Below are 24,222 nucleotides of genomic sequence, written 5' to 3'. Positions count from 1 at the left end.
TTTTGCTTCGTTGGGATAAAACAAGGTTGGCCTGTTATGGTTATTGTACCCACTGTATGCTGATGAAACAAACAACATACTGGCCATTTTGTATTCTTGGAATCCAAACAGTACATATATGTAAATGTTGTGCAAGGGTTCATCCTCTGAAGAGCAGGAATGTGCGAAGTGTGGTCTCTGAGGGCCGTAAATACTACACTAACTTTCCTCATAAAGTCCCACCTTTACTCATGCCCATCCTTGGGCTGTGAGCAGAAATCCAGCTGACACCACACTACAGGCCAGGAGCAGCAGCCCTCACAGTGACTCACGTATAAACAGTTTCCTTATCTGTGGCTCTCAGTAGTTACCAGATGTCATCAGCACAGAGAAGAGGACATACTCTGAAAAGGAAGAAAAATCATGCGGTCCTCTGGCTGGAACACTGGCTGGAACTATTCTACAATATGGCATCCACTGTAACTCCACAACCACAACATGTAGCACAAACACACTGGCCGGATGATGTAATATCATACAAGAGAGGAAAAATATCCAACATTTAGAAGCTTTTTAAACACATTTTGAATCCCCTCTACGATAGACAGCTGAAGTGATTTATTCAAACGTTTGATGCATTCTCTTGTGTTGGACCTGTTGGATCTGGCAGTCTAGTATTTCAAATCAGCTACAGTTTAGAGATTTGGTTGTAAAAAACTTGATGAAATTCACAATAAAAAATGTTTCCCACTGGTAAATGAACAACACTAGTCATCATTCACCCATTCACATTCTGGTGACAGAAGCTGCCATGCAAGATGTCACCTGCCCATCAGGACAAATTGCCGATCCTCTGATTAAAGGACAACCCTGCTCTCCACCAAGCCAGTTGCCCCACAGTGAAGGCAGTGCTGAACCAGAAAAGGTTCTGGAGGAACTGACCACTGATTAGTTACACCGCAGACACAATCAATATTTTTCAACATTTCTTTAATAAAAAAAACAACCCATAGGGTTTTATACAAAAAGAATACTCTTTATAATTATCAAGAATCCATTGCAAACATACTTTCTCATAGATCTGTCTTTAACAGTGATTTTCTTTGCGCCCTTAATGAGCAGAATTTGGGAAAACACCCCAGTGGATATCTCACAGTAGTTTAATGTTGTCTTTGACAACTGTTTATAAGATCAATGATTATCCTTACATAAGTGCCTCCCACAATAACACTCCTACATTGTGGGAGGCACTTATGTAAGGATATTCATTGATCTTATAAACAGTTGTCGAACGTGTTGTCCATGGATGTATGGACCATGGTTGGCATGGTTGGCACACAACGCCCACTGAGATTTGGGGATCAGGGTGAGGTTCCAAAAAGTTAAGCGTTTTACCAACAGAAAATCCATTCTCCACATCACAAACGTTGATCAAACAAAAAAAACATGGAAGTCTTGTAGGCAGAAGAAGAGCAAAATGCATCTATCAAAAAGTGCAATAATACAGGAATAACAACCTTTTTTTTTTTCAAACCCTGGTAGATAAGAAAATATAAATGCTGCATTAAGTTGTATTAGCAGCCAAGGAAGATTATTTTACATGCTGTAATTCTCAAAAGGCAACATATTCCTGACAAATTCTTCACGACACAAACTGACTGGACTTTTAAAAAAACTGTTGATTCCTCCTCCTCAAATGAAATCCCTTAAACATACAGGAGTTGACAGGAATATCAACGCATCATGAGGAAAGACAAACACCCACAAAATGCAAAGATGTGGCAGCAGGCTGGTGGTTGACTTATACAATGCTTGGCCCCCGACACAAAGTCATAAAGTGGCTGAGAAGTGACGTGAAACCTTGAAAGTTAAGTATGTGAAAGGGACAGCTTATTCAGAAGTGTAGCGCACCACAGTCTTTGTAGCTGGACGTCCAGGTCCCCAACCTGAAGAGCACCAGTCAGAAGACCCAAGATCAAGGTCTTCCGTAGGTGACGAAGCGCGGGGAAGACGGCTGACAGAGCAGGCGAGCCTCTTTCCAGAGTCCTGGCTTTATTTCTCCATCTATCACAACTCCTCTGGAGTTTGGACCTTCTGCTCCTTTTCAAGTGCTTAAGATTAACGGTCCCTGAGAGCTGGACCGTAGTTCAAGAGTCCCTGCTGAACTTCAGCAGACCGGCAACATGCGAGCGTTGCCATTGTACTCCTCCTCGGCCTGGAAAACAAATTATTTATATTAAAGCCCGTTCTTTTCTGCTAACAGAGAAGGTTATGCTCACTTATGTAAAAACAACTTGGTCGAGACACCTACCTCTGTGTATGCCGGAAGTGGTGGGAACTGGAAGGTTGGGGAGTTCATGAAGATGGGGCTGTCATCACCGTCGAAGTCATCCAAGAGTGGCGTGAGGGGCTGGTCCAGGCGGCAGTCGCGGGTGATGTCACAGTAGCTGGGAGGCTCGGAGGGCATCCTGAGGGACACCCAGCTCTGGGATGCGCTGCTGACTGAACTGTCCTGGCTGCTCACACTGTTGCTGCGGCTGCCCAGACCAGTTGTACCAATGACCAGAGGCAGCTCAAGGATCAGCTTCTCACTACCAGGGATGTGGATGTAAATCTATCAAAAAAGATCATATACACATGTGTTAACATTGACTTTCAACTCTCAAAATGTAACAACCTTAAATTCTGCAGCTACATGCAGCAGCTGAAAGCTCACCATGAGAGCATATTCCACACGGATTATGTTGCAGCCCAGCATAGATGGTTTTATCTTTGGCACCCTAATGGTCTTTCCCTGCCAAGCATCACACATGCCGGAGATGATGTGGTTTCCGCGCACCGAAGACAGCTTCTGGCGGAAGACCTTGGTGCGTCCATTTGCCTGATAGGTGTGTTTGGCGATGATGGCGGCCTTGGGAACCACAATGCGGGAGCATGTGTTCTCAAACTTGGCGTTAATGCAGATGTCTTCGCCTTCACAGAAGCCACGGCGGTCAATTTTTGCATTCAGTGACACCTGGCCATCAGGGATGAACATGCAGGTGACTTTCTTCTCCTTCATGCCACCTGTGGGAGACTGAGGAGACACAGGAAAGTTAGACTCTACCTTATGTGGAGACTCTTTATTGTAACTATACAACCGCAGTGTCAGGGAACTCACCAGCAGGTCTGGGGTATTTACATCCAGGGGCTCCTCCACCTCAAAGGATTTCTTACACTCCAGAGTCGGCTGTTGTGGCCTCTCCATCATGGCCTTCACATAGTACTGGATGAAGCCAAACTTCCCCTTGTATGACGAGACAAGCTGCCTGTGGAAACATGTGTGGAGCAAATTAAAGCCAAACGTATTCAGCAAAGTACAGCACATTGTTGATGTAATCTTGTTTAAACTATTTTACCCTTGCTGGGGGAGCTCAAATCCAAACATGTACTCATATTTGTTGCCGGGCCTCAAGACGACCGATCCATTGGAGTCTGGAGAGAGAAAAGTGCACAAGATCAAATAGGTGTTCTAGGCTGGGCTTGACTCCTGTCTCTTGTGAGGCTGTTCAACTCCAGGGGATTTCTTTTTTTATGCTATGTGTGGATACACACAGGAGACCACACCACTGAGTAATTGTTTTTTATAATGCTTTTAAATGCTACATTGTGACAGAAAAGAACAAAGTTGGACAGCAGAGTCATGTGACAAGGTAACAAGGTAAAAAGGTAACGAGGTGACCGTACCTGTGGGGTGGTCGTCCAGTGGTAGTACCTCTTCATATCGAAGATACTCGGCCTCCTGTCGGCAACGCTGCTTGCCTTTCGCGTACTCCACCTTGGCGCAGCCCAGACCCAGAACCCTCATTGCGGACACGCGCGTCACCTCGTTCACTTCCACTTCTATGCGGCCAGACACCTTGTCCCCGCCGCAGTAAAAAGTCTTGCTCGGATCCGAAAAGATAACTTGGAAGCACTTCACTCTCTTCGCCATAGCCACCATGACTGCGTATTCGGGGATATCCAACACGGAGATAAGAAGCGGAGCTGTTCGGTCCCGTCGCTGAGAAGCGAGTTCTTGTCCTAAGAAGCAACAGCTTCCCCTTTACTCTGCTGTAAACAAAGGAGGCGCTGCTGGTTTTAAGGGACGGACCTCGCTCAGGGCATGAGCGGCCAGGATGAACAGCGTGGCTCAGCGCGTGCACAGCGCACCCATTGGTGGAAAACCTTTGTTTGTGTCGGCTCCAGCCAATGAGCGCTCGAAAGCGACGCGTGGACACCGCGTGGCCGCGAAAATGCAGAGCGTGCTCAGCAGATGTATGCACAGGAAGTGTAAGGCAGACAGGGAGCAGTCCATTTGTAGTAAACAGACTTGATAGCTGTGAACAGCAGTTATTCATCATCCATCTGATTAACGAGTCGTTCATGGAAGTGTTAACCAACATACAATAAATATATATTAAAAAAAAAGAAAACATAGCAACAATAACCAACGTATAAAATACAGCTTAGATGTTGGCTCCTGTAGGGATATGAAGAAAGTTTTAAATATGGATATAATACATTACTAATGTAATGTATTATATCCATAATCAATAATTTGGCCATTTTGATGGCTTTATTAAAGATCTTACTGGAGTGAGATGACAGAAGCAGAGGGGAGAGAGGTGGAAAGGGTTTTTAAAAACAATGAGGTTTTACACTGTTAGGATAACAATACCAAGATAATGCAAGTGCTAGATACATTTACACATGATTTATTATGGCTACAGTTACTCTATCACATCAACACTTTAACCAAGCATATCCCATAGGATCGAGTTTTGTTCATATTCACACATAGATTGGTCCTGGAAATGCTTTACTGCCAACCTTTTTCATTTGGGCATTCCCAATACCCAGACAAGATAACTGACGTGTAACTGGGGACTTGCAGCCAGTAAGCAGGGTGTGTCGAGCTCTCTAGCGCCTGATACAAATTTTGAATGCTCTGTTTACAAATAGCAAAGGAAAATGAGACGGCATATACCTTTAAGTTTAACAAAGGTATTTAAGGCGGGCTGTTCTATCAGGATGTATTATAGACACATGTATACAAGGATTGACAGATTGTTACTGAATTTTGAAAGCAGAACAAATACCAACTGCTTTAAAGTTCTGTTTCATTAGTAAAACTCTGATAGTGCACTGAAGTTACGATCCAGAATGGAGACTCATTCATTCCAGGAAAAGTTTTCTTAGAACTTAGAACAACAGTCCCTCGACGGCTCCCTCTGGCACACCAATAACCCAAAAGTAAGACTGCTTGTTGACTCTGTGTGTGTGTGCGTGTGTGTGTGTGTGTGTGTGTGTGTGTGTGTGCGTGTGTGTGTGTGTGTGTGTGTGTGTGTGTGTGTGTGTGTGTGTGTGTGTGTGCCACACTCAGGACATGTACTTTCTAGTTGCACAGTGGTTTCCTTCGTATTGTGGGCGTATGGTGTCATGTGACCTGCACCGCCCAGTGTTGTTGCTGGGGGCTTGGTCTAGAAGCTGTTTTTGATCTGATGAGATCACATTGTTCCCTACTGTGAACCTTCACCTACTTATTTTAGAAAACATTATATCATTAAACTTTGAAAGAAATACTCTACCCAAATACTTAGTCTTGAGGATGAATGTTCCCTGCCCTCCTTAATGGATAACTGAAGGAGCATACCTGAGCAAGAACTTGTATATGAAGTAAATGTTTTTTGTTGGAAATTCAGTTGAAAAACTACAAATATACAAAAGCAAAAGTATAAGCGGATGTAAAACTGCCATACAAATACCCCAAAATATGTATAGTTAAAAAGATTTTAAATTTGTATCAAAATCACTTTTGGAACATTCATACACAGTAGGCACACCTACGGAAGCATTTTGGGGTTAGGTGTTTTGCTCAAAGACACATCAACAGCCGGGGATCGAACTGCCAATCCTCTGAGGGACAACTCTGCTCTTTACTGATCCAAAGTCGACCCTTTACACACGCCTGTCATGTGTGAACTTCTTTGCATTTGTGTGTGTTTTTTAGATCTGCCGCTACAAGGGTATGTCTTACATCATACTAAGATGGGGAGCAGAGTGGAAAAGTAGAAAGGAGGAAACATCAGTAGCTTTTGGACTTGTGCACCCCGGCTAAGTTGTGCAAAAATGTGTTAGTTTGGCATGAGCGCATGGTGCTGCTACCCTCAACTTTGATTAAAACCCTAAGAGAAGTGTTATTCACAGTATTCCACACTCATTCCGCTAACAAAGAAATATCACCAAGCAAACAAACCTATTACTAAGCTAACATTGTTGCCCCTCCAGTGTTGGCGATTATTGGCTATTGTTAGCAAAGCTTTATGCTTGTTTGCCAGATAAAAGTCTTTCCACCTATTGCGGGACATTTTTTTTGGACAGTATCTTAGGTTATAAAGTATACATTCGCCGCACCAGCATTTAAGGCATCCACATTTTTTTTTAAATTGGGTAACTTTTTACAATTTAGGAGAGTGTATGCATGGACAAAAAACATCAGACAGGTTCACTTGAGAGAGAATTGGGTTGAGGTCAATGAGGCTTGCTCAGCTAAAGCAACGTTACAATTCATTATTCCACAAATTCTGTTCATACAGGTTTAATGCTTCTCACCCACTTTTCCCAGAGTTGAATAAACATGTTTTTCTGAAGGTGAAGGGAAAAAGTGATCCTTTCATAACATAGATGTCGTTTATGACATCTATCCACTTCTGTATTATGGGGGGCTCATGAAGCAAACAGCGCATTGTGAGTGTTTAAAAAAGAAATTGCAGGGACAGGTCAGTGGTAATTATAGTTTTAATGTTTTATGAAACTCTGCCCAGAAAGATTTTAATCACTGAACACTCCTAAAATACATGCCAGTGATTTACTCCCTGAGACCCACACCATCTTCAACATGTAGCATCCCTGTCAGCAAAGCGTTTACATTTTGGTGCCATGCTGTTGAATCACGCTCAAAAAATGTCTTCGTCTGTGAGCGAGTGATGCAACGTCCCCCTGGTATTGGGCCCAGAAACGCACAGAAAAAATGAAGAAAAAAAAAGAAACAAAAAAGACCAAGGCCGGTTTTATTTTGAAAAATGACCGGATACATCCATCTGTGCGTCTGAACCTCTTACTCTTGAGCCATGTCAGAGGCTACGTAAGACCGTTGCCCCAAAAATGTAACTTTAATGTACATTTCAAGTCTGCCGGAGAACCGATGTTCTGGATTAAAATCAAGGCAGAATGTCCTAAAATCGCCAGAAAGCTCTGAAAACCTGGAAGAAACATCCAAACCATGAGTGTGAATGCAGACCATGATCAGTAGTGTTGCATGCTTGGTATGGAAAAAGTGTGAATACAGATCGCAAGGAGAGTCAGGCAGTCAGTGATTTCTCAACTTCAAGTTTCACAGTAAATTTAACGCGTTTTGTGGAGCGCAGAATGTAGTTGGGCCGGGTAATGGAGGTGAACTGGCCCCAAGCTGGCTGGTATCCCCCTGGTTTGATGCAACCTGAAACAGCTGCTGTAAACATCAAAGGTTGAAAGAAATGACACTGCACTGCATAAAAGTCCCTTCAAAATAAAATCACAGGATTTTAAAAAATTTAAAAAAAATTCCAAGCAAAGGCCCGCAACCCGCAACCCACCCAGTTAAGAACCACTGCTTTAAAATACAAAATCGTATTTGTATAACACATCAAAACCAGTAGTAATGTATTTCACAGACAGACATAAAAACAACAAAGGATGCAGTTACACACACATTTCCACATACTCACATATGAATAAATTCAAACGTGAACTGTAAACTACAAGTAGACTACATATTGGAACTAACAGGAAGTATTTTATTCCGTAACTTCCTGTAATACTTTGAAGGCAGCTGAAAACTGTCCGACTTGATAGCAGTTTTTTAGCAACGCCTCCCACAGCGGCCGCCTGCTTTCGTCTGGATTCCAGGCGAGGCGCAGCTCTAACAAACGAGCGTAATGATGTCATGTAGTGCAAGCGATTTTAGTGGTCAGAAGACTAGAAAAGTGCTATATAGGGTGTGTCCATCAGGAGGTATCTGTAAAAAAACATTTCCAACCTTATGTTTGTGTTTCTTTGTATGTATGGATTACTTGGGATGCTACCAACATCTGGTGGAAAACTTCATGTCAATAGCACCTTTAGAAATATGTGACAGTGACACGTTCAGTACTTATTTATCCACTGTATATGCTGATCAGAAATATTGTATTGTGAATCTTTAGGCATGTGTTCGGTTTACATTTATATATAAAGTAACTAGAAACTTGTCTGCCTCATTTCAGTCTGGTGATCTTGCCCTTCAGTGGGATGGGTAAAGGAATTCAGTTTAAACTAGTTGCTTTTGAGACTTCAGAGGACTATAATCCTGAACCTGTCAACACCAGTTATATAGCGCTCACTAGTGGAGGCAATATGCCACTACATCTTGGACCTGTGATTTGCCAGCACAATGATGGCTCTATGGCCACTTTAGGCAGAGCTAATAAAAACCCTGGAATGAAGTCTAGTAAAAAGGTAATTGCAAACCCTTTACAGCTTCAAAAAAAATATTACAAAATGGAGCGCTTCACTCCAACACTGACTATCCCAATAAGAGTCCTACTAATCAGGGAAAGAAGTCCCTGTAGTATTAGGGTCCAAGAAAGCTAGTTGCGAGCATTTCACAGCTTCAGAGGATCTAAAGACTAACAATAACATTGAGCAAGTAAGACAGGTGGATGAGAAATGATAAACCTTATTTACATTAGTCATATTACATACATTCAATTTTATCTCTGCATTTAACCCATCCTGGCCAGCTGAGAGGTGACGAGGAGCAACTGAGTGTTCAGTGTCATGTCTAAAGACACTTAAACATGCCAGCTATGGCGACCAGGGAGCGACCTGTAAACCGTTTGGTCGCAGGACAGCCACACATGAAAACCCGGCAAGGAACCTGGTTGCAACAACCCCACTTCAAATCCAGTCTCATCACGAGATAGACCTCTACAAGGGGGCGGAGTTTGGCAACTCCCCTAAAAAAATAAAATTAAATAAATAAAAAAATCAGGAGTTCAACGTAATTGATGAAGCTGGTCGTACACCGTTCTAGGGAGTCATATAACTTAATTTACAAGTCACCTTAGACAAGCGCCAGCTCAATTACAAGTCAGTGAGACACTTTTCAATTAGCATTTTTTCAAAGAGACTAAAAAGACAATGAATGCTACAGAGAGTTTTTTTTATTCGTCATAGACACCGTAAACAAAGCATAGGGTCAAATGTGATACAGTAAACACACAGCTACTATTAATAAATACTGGTCATTTGCGAAGTGAAGCCGGTTCCACTCCTGAGTGACAGCAGCTGCTTCTCAGTCTGTCACCAAACAGATCAGGACCAACCTGAGCAGGGAAGAAATGGACAAACGTTAAGCTCAAAGTAGTGATGTGCCTGGAGCCGCAGTCAGTCTACCAGTTCACTTTGACTTTACAATCATAGAAACTACCAAACATGTTCCCAACAGGTATTCTCAGCAGGCTGCTGGAGAAGCCCAGTGGGATTGTTTTTGTTTTCTGGTCAATTCCACAGCAGGTCAGGAATGGAGAGTCCTGAGCGCCTTGGTATATGACCAAACACTGATGGATGGATGAAAGCACATTACTTACAGCAAGAGGCTTGTGACGCGCCGCATGCCACACCTCCAGGATCACTTCAGATCTGAAAATTTCATTAGATAAGTCCATTTCATCCAAAAGTTCTCACTTTATCAAATCAGAATGTAATGTTTAACTAGTGATAGATTTTTCATACAAAAACAGCCATTGTACACAAGAGGTTGTGTTTCTCTGAATAGAAACCAGACAATGTAGATCAATTCTAAAACAGAGTCCAGATTCATTTGATCACTTTTATGAAATAGTTTGTGTAAATAAAGTGTTCTGCAGTAATATCTCACAAAGCTCATGGCAGTGAACATGTGGGTAAAGCGAAACTACAAATTTACTCTGTGAGGCATTTCCAACGACACAGACCTACAGTTAAAAGGTTAGTCGGGATAGACCTCATATGTCACTGGTGAACACTCATGGGCTTCTGTACTCACCTCAGTCGTTGCGCCTTGTGTCTGAGTCTGGGCCGCAAGTCTTTGCTGCAGCAGAGACCTGGCGGAACAAGGAGTAGTGAGTCGACACCAAAGAAAATGTACTTTGGGCTCTACCTCAGTCACACACTCAGCCACATGACACACTCGACCATACAAGACAACTAATTCAGTAGATACATTAGCATGAGGAAGATTAACATTTCTTTGCTCACGGTTGTCAGAACTTAAGCCATCTGGAAAAGCTTAAGACAACTTTACAAGTGTTTCAACAATCAAACCAGGACTCCAAACACAGACTGTATGGAAACCAACGATGCCAGACGAAGAGTTTGTCTAGCACTGACTTTAGAACAAACCAGCTGATGAACCAACTGGATGCAGATACAACAGTGCTGCAGTTATGTACATCAGTCATTGGCCAGATACGATGAGCACAGAGGGAAAAATAGACTTACTGCTTCTACAAATTCAGAGTCTCAGCCTGATAAAAGTTCAGAGTCCCAGCCTTCTGCCATCACAGTGGACTAAAGAAAGACAAATTTCAGTGAAGTTAAAACACGTATACAAACAGAAGGATTCAACCTCCTTGACTTTAGGAGGCTCAAGTGCGTCTCAGAATGAACCATGTGGGTCATTAGGCGTACATTTACTTCACAGAATGCCATGAAATCGTACCTACATACCAATGGTCAGACAACAGATTGGCAGGTTTGTTTCTATGGGACACTGCGTTGCATGTGTTCTGCAGTAATATCCCATCAAGCTCATGGCAGTGAACATGTGGGTAAAGCAAAACTGCAGATTTATTCTGCGAGGCATTTCCAACGACACGGACCTACAGTTAAAAGGTCAGTCGGGATAGACCTCAGTGGATCACTTGTCCCACCTGCAACAACTTTCAGATCAACAATCACCTTGGTCGAAGAATCCCTGCTGATGTCTGGGATAAGGAGGCCTTGCTGCAGCAGAAACCTAGAACAAGTTAGGCAGGACAGTGAACAAAGGGTGGATTTTGGAGACCTTATATTTGGGAAGAAAACATTGCAGTAGCATTCAAAACATTTTGTTGCAATTCATCTTCACTATGTGGTATAGCAAAATAGGTAACCAAGTTGTACAACAATATAACCTTGCAACCATGGTGGTTGAACCATGCATTTCTTATTGCGCATTTATTTCAAATTACTTATACTCATGTGGCCATACATATAAAGTACAGATTGGACAGGAAAAGGGCACTCTTTCACTGTATTCAGCATTATCAGTGCAGGTACTGGATATTGGAAGAGTGGCATCTTGTGCACACCTTCAGTTTGTCAACTACAATTATGGAAGTCACTGCTATGCTAATAAGTACATTGCTTTACAAGTCGTGTTTCAACAATCAACCAGGACTCTAAACACAGACTGTATGGAGCCCAACGATGCCAGATGTTGAGTTGGTCTAGCACTGACTTTAGAACAAACCAGCTGATTAACCAGCTGGCTGCAGATACAACAGTGCTGTGGTTATGTCCTTTATTCTCATCCATGTGTGGGGGTGATAAGCGCATGGCCTCTGTACTTACATCATGTTGTATCGGCACCAAAGCCTCGGGCAGTAAGGAAACCTGCAGGAGGCAGAAGGATGGTGACAATGTGTTCCAGAACCAGCCATGCACTTCATTAGCAGGGAGCAATGTTGTTCAGAGAGGCAATTATCACTCACACTTCAGAGCAGTTGAACATATTTAGCCATCATCATGACACTGGTAAAGACTATTTAGTTAGGAAAACTACTTACCAAGCTGGTTTGAGATCCACAGCATCTGCCAAAGAGAAAGCACAGATTACCTCAGACGACATTAACCAACATCAAATAAAGACACAAAGTGAACAGATGTCAGTTCTCATAAGTAACACTGCTACAGGGTGAGCAGCAGTGGGTTGCAAGAGAAACAATTGCTCTGTGCACTGTATGAGCGCTACAGCCCACCTGACAAGACCAGAGCTCATACTGTGCATTTTATGTCATGTTTCTCCATGGTTTACTGTGCACAAGTTCCTGAAGGCAATGATGTAACTAAATACCTTTTTGTTAAGATTGACAATATAAAAAAGGACATTTATCATGCAACTATCAATCTGTTTTTTTTAATGTGACAGACAATTAAGAACAAAAAGTTTAGATTTATAAAAAAATAAAAAATAACTTACCTTAAGTCCCAGAAGGGCAGCCCAAACAGTAGGATAACGATCCCTCCATCACATGCAGCAGTAAGGTCATATCCTGCAGGTAGATGTAAATTTGAATAAGTTTCAAACTCAGCTTGTAACTTACTGAAGTGCTCAGTATAAAACAATCATATTAAGGGAATGCCATTAAACAGCCAATAGTGTAAATGTGCCAGGCCTCATTGTCACAATTCAGCAACAGTGCAGAGGTGAAAGCAAAACCTGACAATAATTATATAGCCACAGTGGTGCTGGGATCAGCCTACTGCACAGGACAATCCCACTGAAGTCTGCAATGTGGCCTTAGGACAGCTTCATCAAGATAGCTGGTCCACAATGAGTTTCCATTGGTCATTTTGTATTTTTAAATACACTTTTCCCATATTTTTCAGACACATGCAAACACAGAAGTTCCATAGAGCAACGCTACTGCTGGCTAAACAGGTGATAAAGTTGGTCACATTTGGCGAGTAGTGTTTTACTTTCCTATCAATACTGTGCTTTAGGTAGACAGAGTCAGGACAAGAAGTTTATTTGATTTCAAGTAGGAGACGGCACATGGTGAGCATGAGCAGCATAGTGGTCAGGGGATTGGCCTCCAGCGTTGAACCACACTGGTATCCCATCAGCCACTGCTCGACCTCGTGTCGTTAGTCATTAGACTCATTTCTTAGAGCTGTGCCTCACCTGGAATGCAGACGAGAGCAGGCGGCCGCTGTGGGAGGCGTTGCCAAAAAAACTGCTATCAAGCCGGACAGTTTTCAGTTGCCTTGAAAGTATTAACAGGAAGTCACGGAATAAAATACTTCCTGTTAGTTACGATATGTAGACTACTTGTTCACAGATCATCTTTGAATTTATTCATGTAGAAATGTGTATGTAGCTCCATCCTTTGTTGTTTTTGTCTGCCTGTGAAATACATTACTGGTTTTGATGTGTTATGCAAATACGATTTTGTATTATAAACCACACAAAATGTTTTTAGATTAAATCTGAGACTAATGGTCAACAATCGAGCATTAAGTATTACAACTACACATAAAATAAGGATTTTCTACAGCACGTGTGTTCGCTTTCAGATCTGCTGTGGCGAGTTCCTCGCGTTTCCCATCATGCACTGGGCCAGTCAGGCGGTGGAGAGCTGCTGCAGCGCCTCTGAAATCGACGGCCGCCTTGCTCTCGGCAAGCAAGTCGGACAAAAATCTAACCGGCATGCATTGCGCGTCGGTCGCCGGCGATTTATTCTGCACAAAACCGGCTCATCTCGAACGAGCCTATTAACAAACAGCGCTTAGGCGCTTGTTTGTTTAACGTTATATTCAAAGAAAGTAAAATCATACACCCTATGGCCTTGATGTGAGTGTAACGTATTATATCACACGAGGGAGCAATTTGCGCCATCAGCATCACGCTAGCTACCAGCTAACTTTTTCGATATCAAGTAACGTTAGCTAAGTACAACGTGGTGTACAAAATGAGAGTAAGTCCCGTTTCAAACCACTACCTAAACACAACCATGTGAAGCGTAAGGTATATGTCTCGGCGGGAAGCTTTGTGTCCTGTTTGATAGTACATTTAGTCATTCGCGTTTACCTGCATGCGGTGGAATCTCCGATGTGGACTCCACTCGGAGAAGAGCGATAAGAGGGACATACGACGTGACGCAAACTTATTTATAGGGTGAGTTACGTCAGTTGAAAGCATTTTCGGCAACCGCCTATGCGTTCAGGGCAGCTCGGAAATCCCACCACCGTAAATACAAAAACCTCCGACTGTCAAACCTGCCGACCTCATATTATAGGACTATTCTAAACGATTCCAGAATGCTGAAGCAGACCGCTGACTTTCAGGTTCTCGGAAGTCTGTGCTTTACACTTTACTTGGATTACTCATTGTTTGAGCCAATCAAAACGCCACAAACGAACAGGGGTTAGTTTTGCCCAGTTAGTAATCCAGGTTGTTATCATCATAGCTATTGCTTTACCGTTATTTGCTATTCAATAATAAACTGTACAGCACTTTTAAAAACTTTTTTTTTTTTTAAATTCAGTAGTGGTTAGAAAGATGACGTAATCACCACATTATCAGCAGATATGCTTTCAACAGATATACTGTATATAACTGTTCTAACAGTCCCAACCAATGTGAGACTCAACCAAAACCAGTCTAAGCTGTCTGTAGCCCGACAGTTGTGCATTTTTTTTCTCATTTAGCATAACTTGATGACACACTGTTTCAGTACAACCCTGTTGTACAATGATCCCCCTGGAGCACTTTTTTTTGCGAGACCATTACTGGCTTATTTCATTATCGATACAACATATCAACTCACTCTATTTTTACTCAAGGCCATTAATTCATTCAATTGACACAATTAGGGAAATCCTTTCCATTTTAATTAAAACCTATTTCACTTGCTTTGGATATTGTCATACAAATGCTCTCAAGTACAAGTTAAGAATATCAGTAGTCAACTGAAGAATGCTGACAGGTGGAAGATACAGAGGAACAAAATACTTTAAAGTACTACATATTTTAAATACAAAACAATGGCAAATGGAAACCCTTTGATTACATTCTTTTAACAAATATTTTAGAAAAGTTTTGCATTGCAAATGTTGCCAAGACAAGCCAATGAATGAATCCTCAAGGTCAGAGCACACGAGTGCTAAAATCACATGTAAAATAAAAGTTAAAAAAAACAGGGGAAATTCAAAATTGGTTTTAACAGAAGTTTAAAAACAACATCACCTAGATCATTGACCAGAAAAGGTATCTGTCCCAAACGTTCAAAGTGTTTTTAGGTCACACACACACACACACACACACACACACACACACACACACACACACACACACACACACACACACACACACACACAATTGAGTAGTGGTTGAAGAACAATCAAGGAAAACCTTGATTTCCTGCTGTTCCAAAGCCAAGAGTCCTGGACTGTCACGACTCATCTAAATTACAAACATAATAAATTCTGAGCCCATTAATCTGGTGAAAAACTACAATACATGTGCGAGTTCAGTTGTACAGTTCTGCAGTGACTCTACATGTGTCTGCTTCAGAGTCCTTCATGGTCACTCCATACTGTCAGGGTCTGCCTGGGACATGTAGGCGTCCAGCTCAGCATCCAGGTGACCTTTTGTCTTCGACATGTAGGCGTCCAGCTGGTTGTCTAGTTGTTCACGGGTCACACCTTGTCCGCCAACACCTCGGCCTCGTCCGCGACCACGCCCACCTCGGCCAGCAAAACCAGCACGTCCACGCAGTCCACCACGGCCTGTCCAATAATGCACAGTGATTATAGTGACCGAATAGCCTTGATCAAGAGTCGGTAATTAAACTAAATGTAAATAAAGGGAAAAGTACAATTAGTAAACTATTAAGTAAAAGTAAGAGAAAGTAAAACCACTGACCTCTGGCTACTCCTCCTCGTGCTGCCCCTCTGGACAGAGCTCCTCCCCTGCCAGGAGGTCCCCCGCGGTTGCGGCCTCCTCTACGCATTGCCAGACGGCCAGCAGAGCCTCGACCTCGCATTGGCCCACCTGTAGAAGACACTCGCTTCCCTGTGCAACACAAAGACATAATGCCACTCAATGCAAACCCAGGACAAACAGTAACTACCACAAGCTTCATAGTTCAGATACTGTGACGTTGTGGATTCACACCTCTCAGGGACAGGGCTCCCCTCATTACTCCTCCTCTGGCTCGTCCCCGGAGGCCACCCCTAGTTATGCCTCGCATTCCCCCTCTACCTATGGCAGCTCCTCCGCGCATCAGGGTCCCGATAGGCCTGCCCAGCCTGGCCTGGATGTTGCTCTTCCCCAAGCGCTGCTTCAGGCTCTGACACAATTTATTCACAGATGCAATGATGGCAGAACAAAATCAGACAAACGAGAACGGCCATTCTGATGAAAGGTCCTACAGGTGGTAGTTACAGGATATGTTCAAACAGTGGAAAACAGATGCTTAGAACTCTGTGTAGATTTATGACTAAAACTGTGTACTATGAACACTGGCATATGCAGACGTTTCATTACACCCAATCGTTATTTATAAATTACATCTTAATCATTGTGGAAGTGGGTGCACAAGCCTCGTTTACAATGTTTGCCATGAATGGATTTTTACATTTTTAAACAATGTTGGCATATCAAAACTTTCCTCGCTCATTAGACCCGTCTATGCTGGCTGTGATTTTGTCCTTTTGTGGCGTACTCTACCGTCACTGGCTTCACTACGGTGAGTATAAACAAGGCTTAACCCTTATGGTGGACATATTCAGTTTACATAAATCACCATCATCCAACCACACAACTAAACTATTGTTATGGTAAGAAAAGTCAAACTATTTTTTCGAGTTTACATTTTATTAAACCAGAGTTAATCAATTTTGAGTCACTAAGTAGCAGTTCTACCACCATATTCCTAGATTACTATATGTTATCAGACAATTGCCTGCTTTCAAACCCAGCAGACATGATTGCTGGTAAAAAAAAAAAAATGCATTCATTGAATTTTTCTTTTCACTTTTGTGTCCCTGTCAAGGATTTGCAGTGCCGATTTTCTGTTAATGGTTTAGTTTGGTGCATTCTGGCAATGATTTCTATCCCTAGCAAACGGTACCTCTTCTCTTCAAAAAGGTATTCTCTTTCTGTCCTTACTGAACAAACGCATTCATGTACCTACCCAACGGTATTCTACAATAAAAAATGCCGTATCTGTAAATATCAGCTTTAAAAGGCAAACAGAATCTGTCAGTAAAGAAATAAATGTTCCGTCTGCCCCACCAATCATCATATTAATACGTTTTACTGATATATGATTGATTGGTTTGACCCGATAAGGCAATGTGTCTTTTCTGATCAGCTTTCCATGAGCCCAACAGTTGACTACGAAGGTGCTACTCATTTAAGTACTGGAGAGCACCTGAGATGCGTGTGCATGGTTTGGTGTGACTACCGTTACATACATTAGTTACCTATAACTGAACCCACAATAAAATGTCAAACAGATTCATGAAGGACTGATAGTATGATAAACCTGCAGCCTTGACAAAGTAGCATCCCATGTTTCGTCCTTGAAACATAGCAGTGCAAATGCTTTGGGGTTCCATTACTTACCTATGTGACCATGGACAAGGTGAGATATTCAAGTTATTGCTAAAATAGTGTAATTCTGAATAGTCACATATACCATATTTTTTGCACTACAGGGCACATTTAAAAGCCTTTAATTTTTTCCAAAAAATGACAGTGCGCCATATAATCAGATTAATTCAGATTTTCTGAATGACCTCTAAGCAATTGTGTGGTACAAGGCACCCACGGCACAAAGTTAAAATGTTTTAGTATGACTTTGGTAAACTACAGAGGCGCACTGCTTGCAGCATTACGGCTACCGTAGCCAGGACGTCGCAGAGTACGTAATACAGACGGTGCTTCACCATAATATTACAGTGTGTGTGTGTGTGTGTGTGTGTCAGGACCCTAAAATGGCATGTGTCAAAAAAAAAAAACACTTATGACACGGACGAGAAAATCAAGGCTATCAGTCACGCAGTAGAACATAGGAATAGAGCAGCTGCAAGAGAATTCATCTTTAATGAATCAATAGTACGAAAGTGGAGACTTTTTCCACAAGTCTCCTTCCCTATTGATCTGCCACTCCATCTGCACCCATCTCACCGATGCTGTCAAAAAACAAATCGGAGCTTGCCATCATTCAGGATGGATTAACTAAATAACTCCTTGGATAAAAGCGTCAGCTAAATGAAATGTAATGCAATTAGTATACACTTATTCCTTCTGAGGGTTGAATAATCAAATGGGACCAAATTCCCATCTCTAATCTAAACATTACCGAGTAGTCTTTTCTCAGACAAACAAGTAACTCTTTACAAAAATATAGGAACAGTGCAGGTCTATATCTTAAACATGGCTTTATGCAGTAAAAGAGGTCCACTGAAACGCAGCTCTTCTGCTCTCTGCCCTCACCTGCTTGTGATTCAACGCTGCTTGCACCGAGGGCCGGTTCTCCATCTGCTGGGCCAGTCGGCGATTGCGAGCACTGGCCAAATGCTGTTGTTGCATTGTGGCTCGCATGCTTACCGCAGTGGGCTGCTTGTTCTTCAGCATGTTAGTGAAGCTTTGGAGTTGGGGAGGAAAAAGAGGGAGGAAGTAAAAGAGGGGGACAGGGGAGGATGAAGCAGGGTTCCATATCAAGTAAATTTCTCATAGGATGGATGAAGCCACACAGACTGTGGAGGCTCTTTGGTTAAGCAAGACTTGTAATGGCACTCACTTTCTCTCTCAATGTCATGACCATCCAGAATGACTTATACCTGAATTTAGAATGTTTTTAAACAAGCACAAGAAGAAAGGCAAACTAAAAGCAAAACTCACAGTGCAAGGACAGATTGAGGGACAGAAAGAAAAAGAAGGTGACAGAAGAACAGTGTGTCATTTGCCACTTACAGGCCTCCAGCTGACTGGCTGGGGTGTCATCATGCGGCAGCAGCAGAGGCCCTGGACCTGAGGGGTGCCTAGCCACCCAGCCACTTACAGCATGGACCGTGACTTGTGGTTAAACCACAAAGAGACTCAGAAGGTATGGAGATATGAGTGGGGAAGGGGAGCTCTTTGTCACGTCCAAGCTAGGACTGAGTATCTGGTCTTTTATAGATTTAGAGAAGAGAATGAATGACAGAACAGGAGGACAAAAAGGAGCATGTGCTTCACGTTCACTGGCTTGAGAGAGGCAGAAAGTATTAAGAGGTGCCATCATCCTGGTTTAGTTTAAGCCTTCCTCTCCCCTTTGGAGGTGTATACTGTGCTGTTTAAGTAACAGGTAGAGCAGGAGTGCCAGGGCATTTGTAGGAAAGTGGTCTAGTCCGGTATAGGCTAACCAAGGCTTATCCAGAACGGCACTACCCTCTCCCCTTGTCTATATGTGTGCACTGCTCACACAAGGTATTGGGACCGGCCAGCCCCTTCTTCTCCATGGTACAATAACATTTACCTCCGCAAGTGCAAAAAAAAATATTGATGGAACCAACAAAGTTGAGTGAGCAGTGCACACACTGGGGACAGCCAGAATAGCATCCATGTCGGATCCGGTCCCCCAACAGTAGTCTTCCGTAGGGAGCACAAGAACCTTCACAAGCCAAGGCTGGCCCTTGCATCTGGTGTCTAATTGCTGACAGGGTGCGTGGCGCCTCACCGCTCGTTTAGGGACACTTTGGTGGTACTTTTCAGCACAACTTTTTGGGATGAGGGAGCGCTCATTTTGGCAGACTTTACTTGCAGGCTCCTAGAAACAGACGGGACATAAAATAAAACAAGGTCAACTGGTAGTAAGTAACCAAGACTGCAATAACACATGGTTATCAGATGGGATATTTGACATCATAGTGCATTATATTTATGACAGAGTTATGTTAATTGTTGGTATTATGCATTATGAGCTTTTAGATTACGTGTTAACAGGGTTGATTCTCATAGCTTCTTCTTCTGTTTTAGATATGATTGGCAAAACATCCTGATTTAAACTTCTATTTGTTAGCAAAGACTGTTTGAATAGCAGAATTTTCTCAGTTTCATCTGGGGCTAACCTCTGCTGTCACTGGTTAAAATGGGAAATATTACTGGTTGGTGGCTGTAGCCAAATAACGTTTACTGTGCTGTGTCTGTGCTCCGTCGAAGAAAGAACATCCCTCCTTAAAACTAAAATCTGATAGACTACATGTTTCTGTAGTACCAAAACCCAAAGTGATTTTTCATTTCTGGAGAATGATCAGCTGATTGGATCATGTCAAGAGTCTCTCTGCTAAACTTAAATATATTTTTAATGTGTTAAGCTTATCAACTTCATATTTCTAAATCGAGAAGTGCAGTATTTGGATTTAGTTGCTCACTAAAGGAAGTGGGTCACACAAAAGATTCAGATCTTTGGCGGTTAGTTATTAATATCCTATAAATGTTGCAAATGTTAAAGGCAAAATCGAATTCGATGTAATAAGGAATTCAAACGGGTTTCAGATTCAATGAAACACGAATGAAACCTGGCTTTATGCCGTGCGAGTATTACTGAACATATAAATAGTATTACGAATAAAATACTGAATGGTGTAGTTACGTCCTTATTCTTGCCAAATCCCAAGAAACTAGCTTAAGTTGGCTAACAAAAACAAGTTAAGTTAGCTGGGCAGACTTAGCAGCCCAATATGTCAACTCCAGATGCATGTAAGAAGCTAAACTACAAGGCAAGTGCCTATAACAATAATATTCAGCATTCTTTACTTACAGTGAATGATGCGTCGGGGGAGAAAAGCCTGGCCGCCAGCTAGGGTTAGCTTTTAGTAGTTAGCTAACTGCTAACGTTACCGGCACGGTGTAGCCGTGTGTAGTGTCCGTATAGTCTTGTGTTAAAATATATCATATAATACGCTACCTCCTAGCTGAGCGCTGTATGTAATGAACACACTTTAGCTGAATTCGGTTCTTTGTCAGACTAATCACTAAATGCTGGAGACAAGTTTTACAACGAGTCTCTCTAAAATGGTGCTGCTAGCTTAATTTACAGACCACCGTAAGAAAATGGAGAGGTCTGCAACGTCACGAGTACGTAACGCAACTACCGGTCTGGCTGTAGTGTTGTTGGTTTACTAAAATGGCGACAGCGGCTGTAGTAGCGACTTCCTCTGGTAAAGATGCTATAGCTGAGGGGTTGCTCGACCTCCTGAGACCAGCTATCCAGCAGCTCGACCTGCATGTACACTCAGTCAGGTATACGCGGCTCCTTGTTCACCCTGAATTGACTGGGGTTGCCATCCTCGCAGCAGCCCTTTGACTGTCTCGTGACTGTCCAGAATGTGTCCATCCGGTGCTGTTTATTTTTTCATCATTCACAATTGAGTTAATGTTGATTTCAATACAGTTTGTTTTATTGGTTGAGCTTTAAAATGTCCCATTTCCATTATGTATTCAGCTTTTGCGTGTGGTCATTTTGATGGATGTTCGTTTGTGCAGCTTCAGTTTTTATCATCATTTGTAAACATAACTAGAGTACACTTGAACCTATATAATGGGTGTACTTGGTTCTTTGGATAATATGTCCCTCCACTGGATTAATGGTATTGTTTTCTTCTTTACAGAGAAAGCCAGGTAGAATTAAGAGAGCATATAGACAATCTGGCCACAGGTAATTCATTGCATATACTAGTCTGCTGACTTGTTATTTTTGTTCTGTAAATTGGGTATATATCAAGCACAACATTAGTTTTGTTAACCATTGGTTTGGTATTGTGTGTCTATTAATGTACATTCTTTGCAGAATTGTGCCGGATAAATGAACATCAGAAGGTGGCTCTGGACTTGGACCCGTATGTAAAGAAGCTGCTAAATGCCAGACGACGAGTAGTGCTAGTAAACAACATCCTGCAGAACGCTCAGGTCAGTGGGACTTTTAGAGTTGCACTAATCAATATTTCGTGATGACTTTTTAATGCAGAATGTGTCACTCTCAGTGCCAAACCCAGAGATTCATACAGACTCTGTAGTCCCCCACACGTCCACAAGGCTTTTTAGCAACTTCAATTTGTTTTGGTTGTCTGGCCTTCAAACTCTTCAGAGAAAAAGCTCTAAAAACGGTAAAAGCAAAAAAAAGCAGACAGACTGTTGAGAATAGTTGGTCAACATAGTGAAGCCCTTAGCAGCTAAAGAAACAGGTATCTTCCTCAGCAGTTGGTGGAGACCAAAGCCGAGGTAAATGGAGTATTGGACATCCATTCAACAGTTGGACAAAAAGTCTCCAAATGTTCGCCTGGCCTTTTCCACTGTTAATAAAGCTACTGTTACTGCTAAGATAAACACAACGACTGTAACCATTAATAATACCTTTTCTATTAGTACTACAATTAATACTTGACCAGTGATTCTGTAGGTATGTATTAGTCACAAGCAGAGATGGAAACATGACAGCCGTGTGAGAATGCTAATTTACACCTCTTTTCTGGTGCAACTTGTGACTCTTTGTCTTCTCAGCCAAAAATGGTCTGTCTCCATCCAAGCAGCATTTGAACATTGTTCCAAATTAGTTGTCACTGAGTTTGAAAGAGAGGTTAAATGAGTAACAGATAAAATGAAGAAGTAATCACTGTAACAATTTCACTGGCCTCATCCAGCTTTCTACTGTTTACTAACCTTCCTTTTTGGCATGTTTGTGATGGCTAATGTGAGGAAAAACAAACCTATATGCATCCTTATCTACTGGGCGAATGCGGCTCAGTAGTGAACAGGATCGTCTTTCAATCGGAGGATTGGCGGTTTGATCCCCGGCGTCACTAGCCCATGTCGATGTGTCCTTGAGCAAGACACTTAACCCTAAATTGTTCCCGTAGCTGCTCCTACTGTGTATGAATGGTTGATAATACTGATGTGGCACTTTGCATGGTGGCTCCTTCCTTCAGTGTGTGAATAGGTGAATGATGTCATGTAGTGTTAAAGCGCTTTGAGTGGTCGGAAGACCAGAAAAGCGCTTCACAAGTACAGGTCCTTTAACCATTTACTGGCAATTGTAAAGGTGTATATTGTCTTTTTGACCAGGTTTTCCCATGTTTAAAAAAACTGCATACACTTGCACTGAAGAGGGGAAAGGTTTTAGTTCTGTACTGCTACAACTCCTGCTAATAAATACTGATATTAGCCCTAAATGTTTGAAGTTTAAAAGCAGAAAAGGGCACACAAACAGTAAAACTATATATATATATATATATATATATATATATATATATATATATATATATATATATATATATATATATATATATATATATATATATATATATTAATTATACATTATACATTATACACACACATACATAACCGAAACATTCTTTCCCCAGGAACGCCTGAGACGACTCAACCACAATGTGGCCAAGGAGACAGCTCGACGAAAGACCATGCTGGAGGCTTCAGGAGTGTTTACCTCCCGCTCCCCCAGTAAACCCTGAACCACCTATTGCTTTGTGAACTGTCCTGACACATCATTATTGGAAACTGTAATGCGAGGAGCACCAGTCTTCCTTTGACATTTAGTTAGCTGTTTGTCCAGTGACATGCTCACCTGCAATGCTTTGTCTGATGTTGTAATCAAAATAAAAACCTGGCTGCAATCTGTTCAGTGTAAGGCAGCTGTAAAATGACAAAATACAACAGAATCAGCTTTACAGTTTCAGCAGATCATATGTTTATTCTACAGATTCCATAACTACTTAAAATGTAAATAATAACCACAACTTTATTGTCAGCCTAGGGTAATGTTGTGGACAAAAATAACACATCCTTGTTTTGCTCCTAGAAGTTTTGTTGTTTTTAAAAGTTTAGCAAAACCGGAACACCACAGCAACCGCAACAATCACGTAGCACGCTTGCGGATGTATTATGGTGACTATAATGCATATATACATTGTACCTTGATACTCAACAACATTGACACAGGCACAAAAAATGAATTCCACTAAATATTTTTTTGTTGAAATATCTCAAAACATTTAGAATGCAAATAAAATGTATTTACCATGTTCAGCATCTACAATTTGTCAAAGGAAATGACTGTCATCAAAAGAGTACTGGCACAAAGATGTGGGAAGCTATTTCTGTTGTGTAAGTTGTTGCTTCTTTTTTTAATCAAGAGCCACATGGAGGACTATACTTTTGAAACACGAGGTTTACTAACTCAATGTTTATCTTGAATTTTGTATGTAAATTAAAAGGAAAAAACTACATCAATGAATCAACATTAAAAAACAAATGTAGTTTCTTTTTTAGAACTTTTTTTGTGTGTTGATCTTTGCACCAGTGAAGCAGTGAGTAAAAGCTTGGCCCCTGGC

The 24,222-nt window shown here is 41.8% G+C and overlaps 3 protein-coding genes, 1 long non-coding RNA gene and 5 other non-coding genes across 11 annotated transcripts; 1 reads left to right on the top strand and 8 right to left on the bottom strand.

The window, feature by feature from the left end:
* Positions 1-952: 952 nt before the first annotated feature.
* Positions 953-4,082, bottom strand: txnipa (thioredoxin interacting protein a). Its single transcript, XM_068576353.1, has 6 exons — positions 3,706-4,082; positions 3,378-3,453; positions 3,140-3,287; positions 2,696-3,055; positions 2,291-2,593; positions 953-2,194 (listed from the first exon to the last, which is right to left on the bottom strand). The coding sequence occupies exons 1-6, from the start codon at positions 3,959-3,961 to the stop codon at positions 2,147-2,149; spliced, it is 1,191 nt and encodes a 396-aa protein (XP_068432454.1). The 5' UTR covers positions 3,962-4,082; the 3' UTR covers positions 953-2,146.
* A 5,140-nt stretch (positions 4,083-9,222) lies between these two features.
* Positions 9,223-13,977, bottom strand: LOC137784779 (uncharacterized). The gene is made up of 9 exons (XR_011077429.1): positions 13,913-13,977; positions 12,302-12,374; positions 11,889-11,913; positions 11,674-11,715; positions 11,020-11,077; positions 10,561-10,629; positions 10,106-10,163; positions 9,669-9,720; positions 9,223-9,404 (listed from the first exon to the last, which is right to left on the bottom strand). It is a non-coding gene; the product is annotated as an uncharacterized lncRNA (long non-coding RNA).
* On the bottom strand, positions 9,935-10,069 carry LOC137785285 (small nucleolar RNA SNORA18). The gene has a single exon (XR_011077482.1). It is a non-coding gene; the product is annotated as a small nucleolar RNA SNORA18 (small nucleolar RNA).
* LOC137785279 (small nucleolar RNA SNORA8) lies at positions 10,364-10,499 on the bottom strand. Its single transcript, XR_011077476.1, has one exon. It is a non-coding gene; the product is annotated as a small nucleolar RNA SNORA8 (small nucleolar RNA).
* LOC137785286 (small nucleolar RNA SNORA18) lies at positions 10,841-10,975 on the bottom strand. The gene has a single exon (XR_011077483.1). It is a non-coding gene; the product is annotated as a small nucleolar RNA SNORA18 (small nucleolar RNA).
* On the bottom strand, positions 11,476-11,610 carry LOC137785278 (small nucleolar RNA SNORA8). Its single transcript, XR_011077475.1, has one exon. It is a non-coding gene; the product is annotated as a small nucleolar RNA SNORA8 (small nucleolar RNA).
* Positions 11,785-11,855, bottom strand: LOC137785276 (small nucleolar RNA Z40). The gene has a single exon (XR_011077473.1). It is a non-coding gene; the product is annotated as a small nucleolar RNA Z40 (small nucleolar RNA).
* A 728-nt stretch (positions 13,978-14,705) lies between the features above and the next one.
* On the bottom strand, positions 14,706-21,146 carry chtopa (chromatin target of PRMT1a). Of its 3 annotated transcripts, XM_068575573.1 has the most exons (6): positions 20,637-21,133; positions 19,554-19,643; positions 18,329-18,479; positions 16,001-16,175; positions 15,749-15,898; positions 14,706-15,612 (listed from the first exon to the last, which is right to left on the bottom strand). In XM_068575573.1, the coding sequence occupies exons 2-6, from the start codon at positions 19,616-19,618 to the stop codon at positions 15,410-15,412; spliced, it is 744 nt and encodes a 247-aa protein (XP_068431674.1). In that variant the 5' UTR covers positions 19,619-19,643; positions 20,637-21,133; the 3' UTR covers positions 14,706-15,409. The 3 variants fall into 3 exon arrangements, with proteins under 3 accessions (XP_068431674.1, XP_068431675.1, XP_068431676.1); XM_068575574.1 differs by lacking the exons at positions 19,554-19,643; positions 20,637-21,133 and adding an exon at positions 18,636-19,545; XM_068575575.1 differs by lacking the exons at positions 14,706-15,612; positions 15,749-15,898 and having other exon boundaries at positions 16,105-18,024; positions 20,637-21,146.
* Positions 20,963-24,152, top strand: snapin (SNAP associated protein). The gene is made up of 4 exons (XM_068575576.1): positions 20,963-21,118; positions 21,487-21,533; positions 21,666-21,784; positions 23,236-24,152. The coding sequence occupies exons 1-4, from the start codon at positions 21,003-21,005 to the stop codon at positions 23,341-23,343; spliced, it is 390 nt and encodes a 129-aa protein (XP_068431677.1). The 5' UTR covers positions 20,963-21,002; the 3' UTR covers positions 23,344-24,152.
* Positions 24,153-24,222: the final 70 nt, after the last annotated feature.

Source organism: Clinocottus analis, unplaced genomic scaffold, assembly GCF_023055335.1.
Source record: "Clinocottus analis isolate CAN_PGR_092001 unplaced genomic scaffold, fCliAna1.0.p SCAF_14, whole genome shotgun sequence".
In the NCBI taxonomy this organism is placed as follows: domain Eukaryota; kingdom Metazoa; phylum Chordata; class Actinopteri; order Perciformes; family Cottidae; genus Clinocottus; species Clinocottus analis.
This window is presented reverse-complemented; position numbering and strand designations above follow the sequence as displayed.

Excerpts from the sequence above, each read along its gene's own strand:
- snapin (XM_068575576.1), top strand. The coding sequence starts at position 21,003 with ATGGCGACAGCGGCTGTAGTAGCGACTTCCTCTGGTAAAGATGCTATA. Across the intron at positions 21,119-21,486 it reads CTGCATGTACACTCAGTCAG|AGAAAGCCAGGTAGAATTAA; the intron begins GTATACGCGGCT and ends TCTTCTTTACAG. Across the intron at positions 21,785-23,235 it reads ACATCCTGCAGAACGCTCAG|GAACGCCTGAGACGACTCAA; the intron begins GTCAGTGGGACT and ends TTCTTTCCCCAG.
- txnipa (XM_068576353.1), bottom strand. The coding sequence starts at position 3,961 with ATGGTGGCTATGGCGAAGAGAGTGAAGTGCTTCCAAGTTATCTTTTCG. Across the intron at positions 3,288-3,377 it reads TTTGAGCTCCCCCAGCAAGG|GCAGCTTGTCTCGTCATACA; the intron begins GTAAAATAGTTT and ends ATGTTTCCACAG. Across the intron at positions 2,594-2,695 it reads GTGTGGAATATGCTCTCATG|ATTTACATCCACATCCCTGG; the intron begins GTGAGCTTTCAG and ends CTTTTTTGATAG.
- chtopa (XM_068575573.1), bottom strand. The coding sequence starts at position 19,618 with ATGAGCGCTCCCTCATCCCAAAAAGTTGTGCTGAAAAGTACCACCAAA. Across the intron at positions 15,899-16,000 it reads GGGAGCCCTGTCCCTGAGAG|GGAAGCGAGTGTCTTCTACA; the intron begins GTGTGAATCCAC and ends TGTGTTGCACAG. Across the intron at positions 15,613-15,748 it reads ACGAGGAGGAGTAGCCAGAG|GCCGTGGTGGACTGCGTGGA; the intron begins GTCAGTGGTTTT and ends ATTATTGGACAG.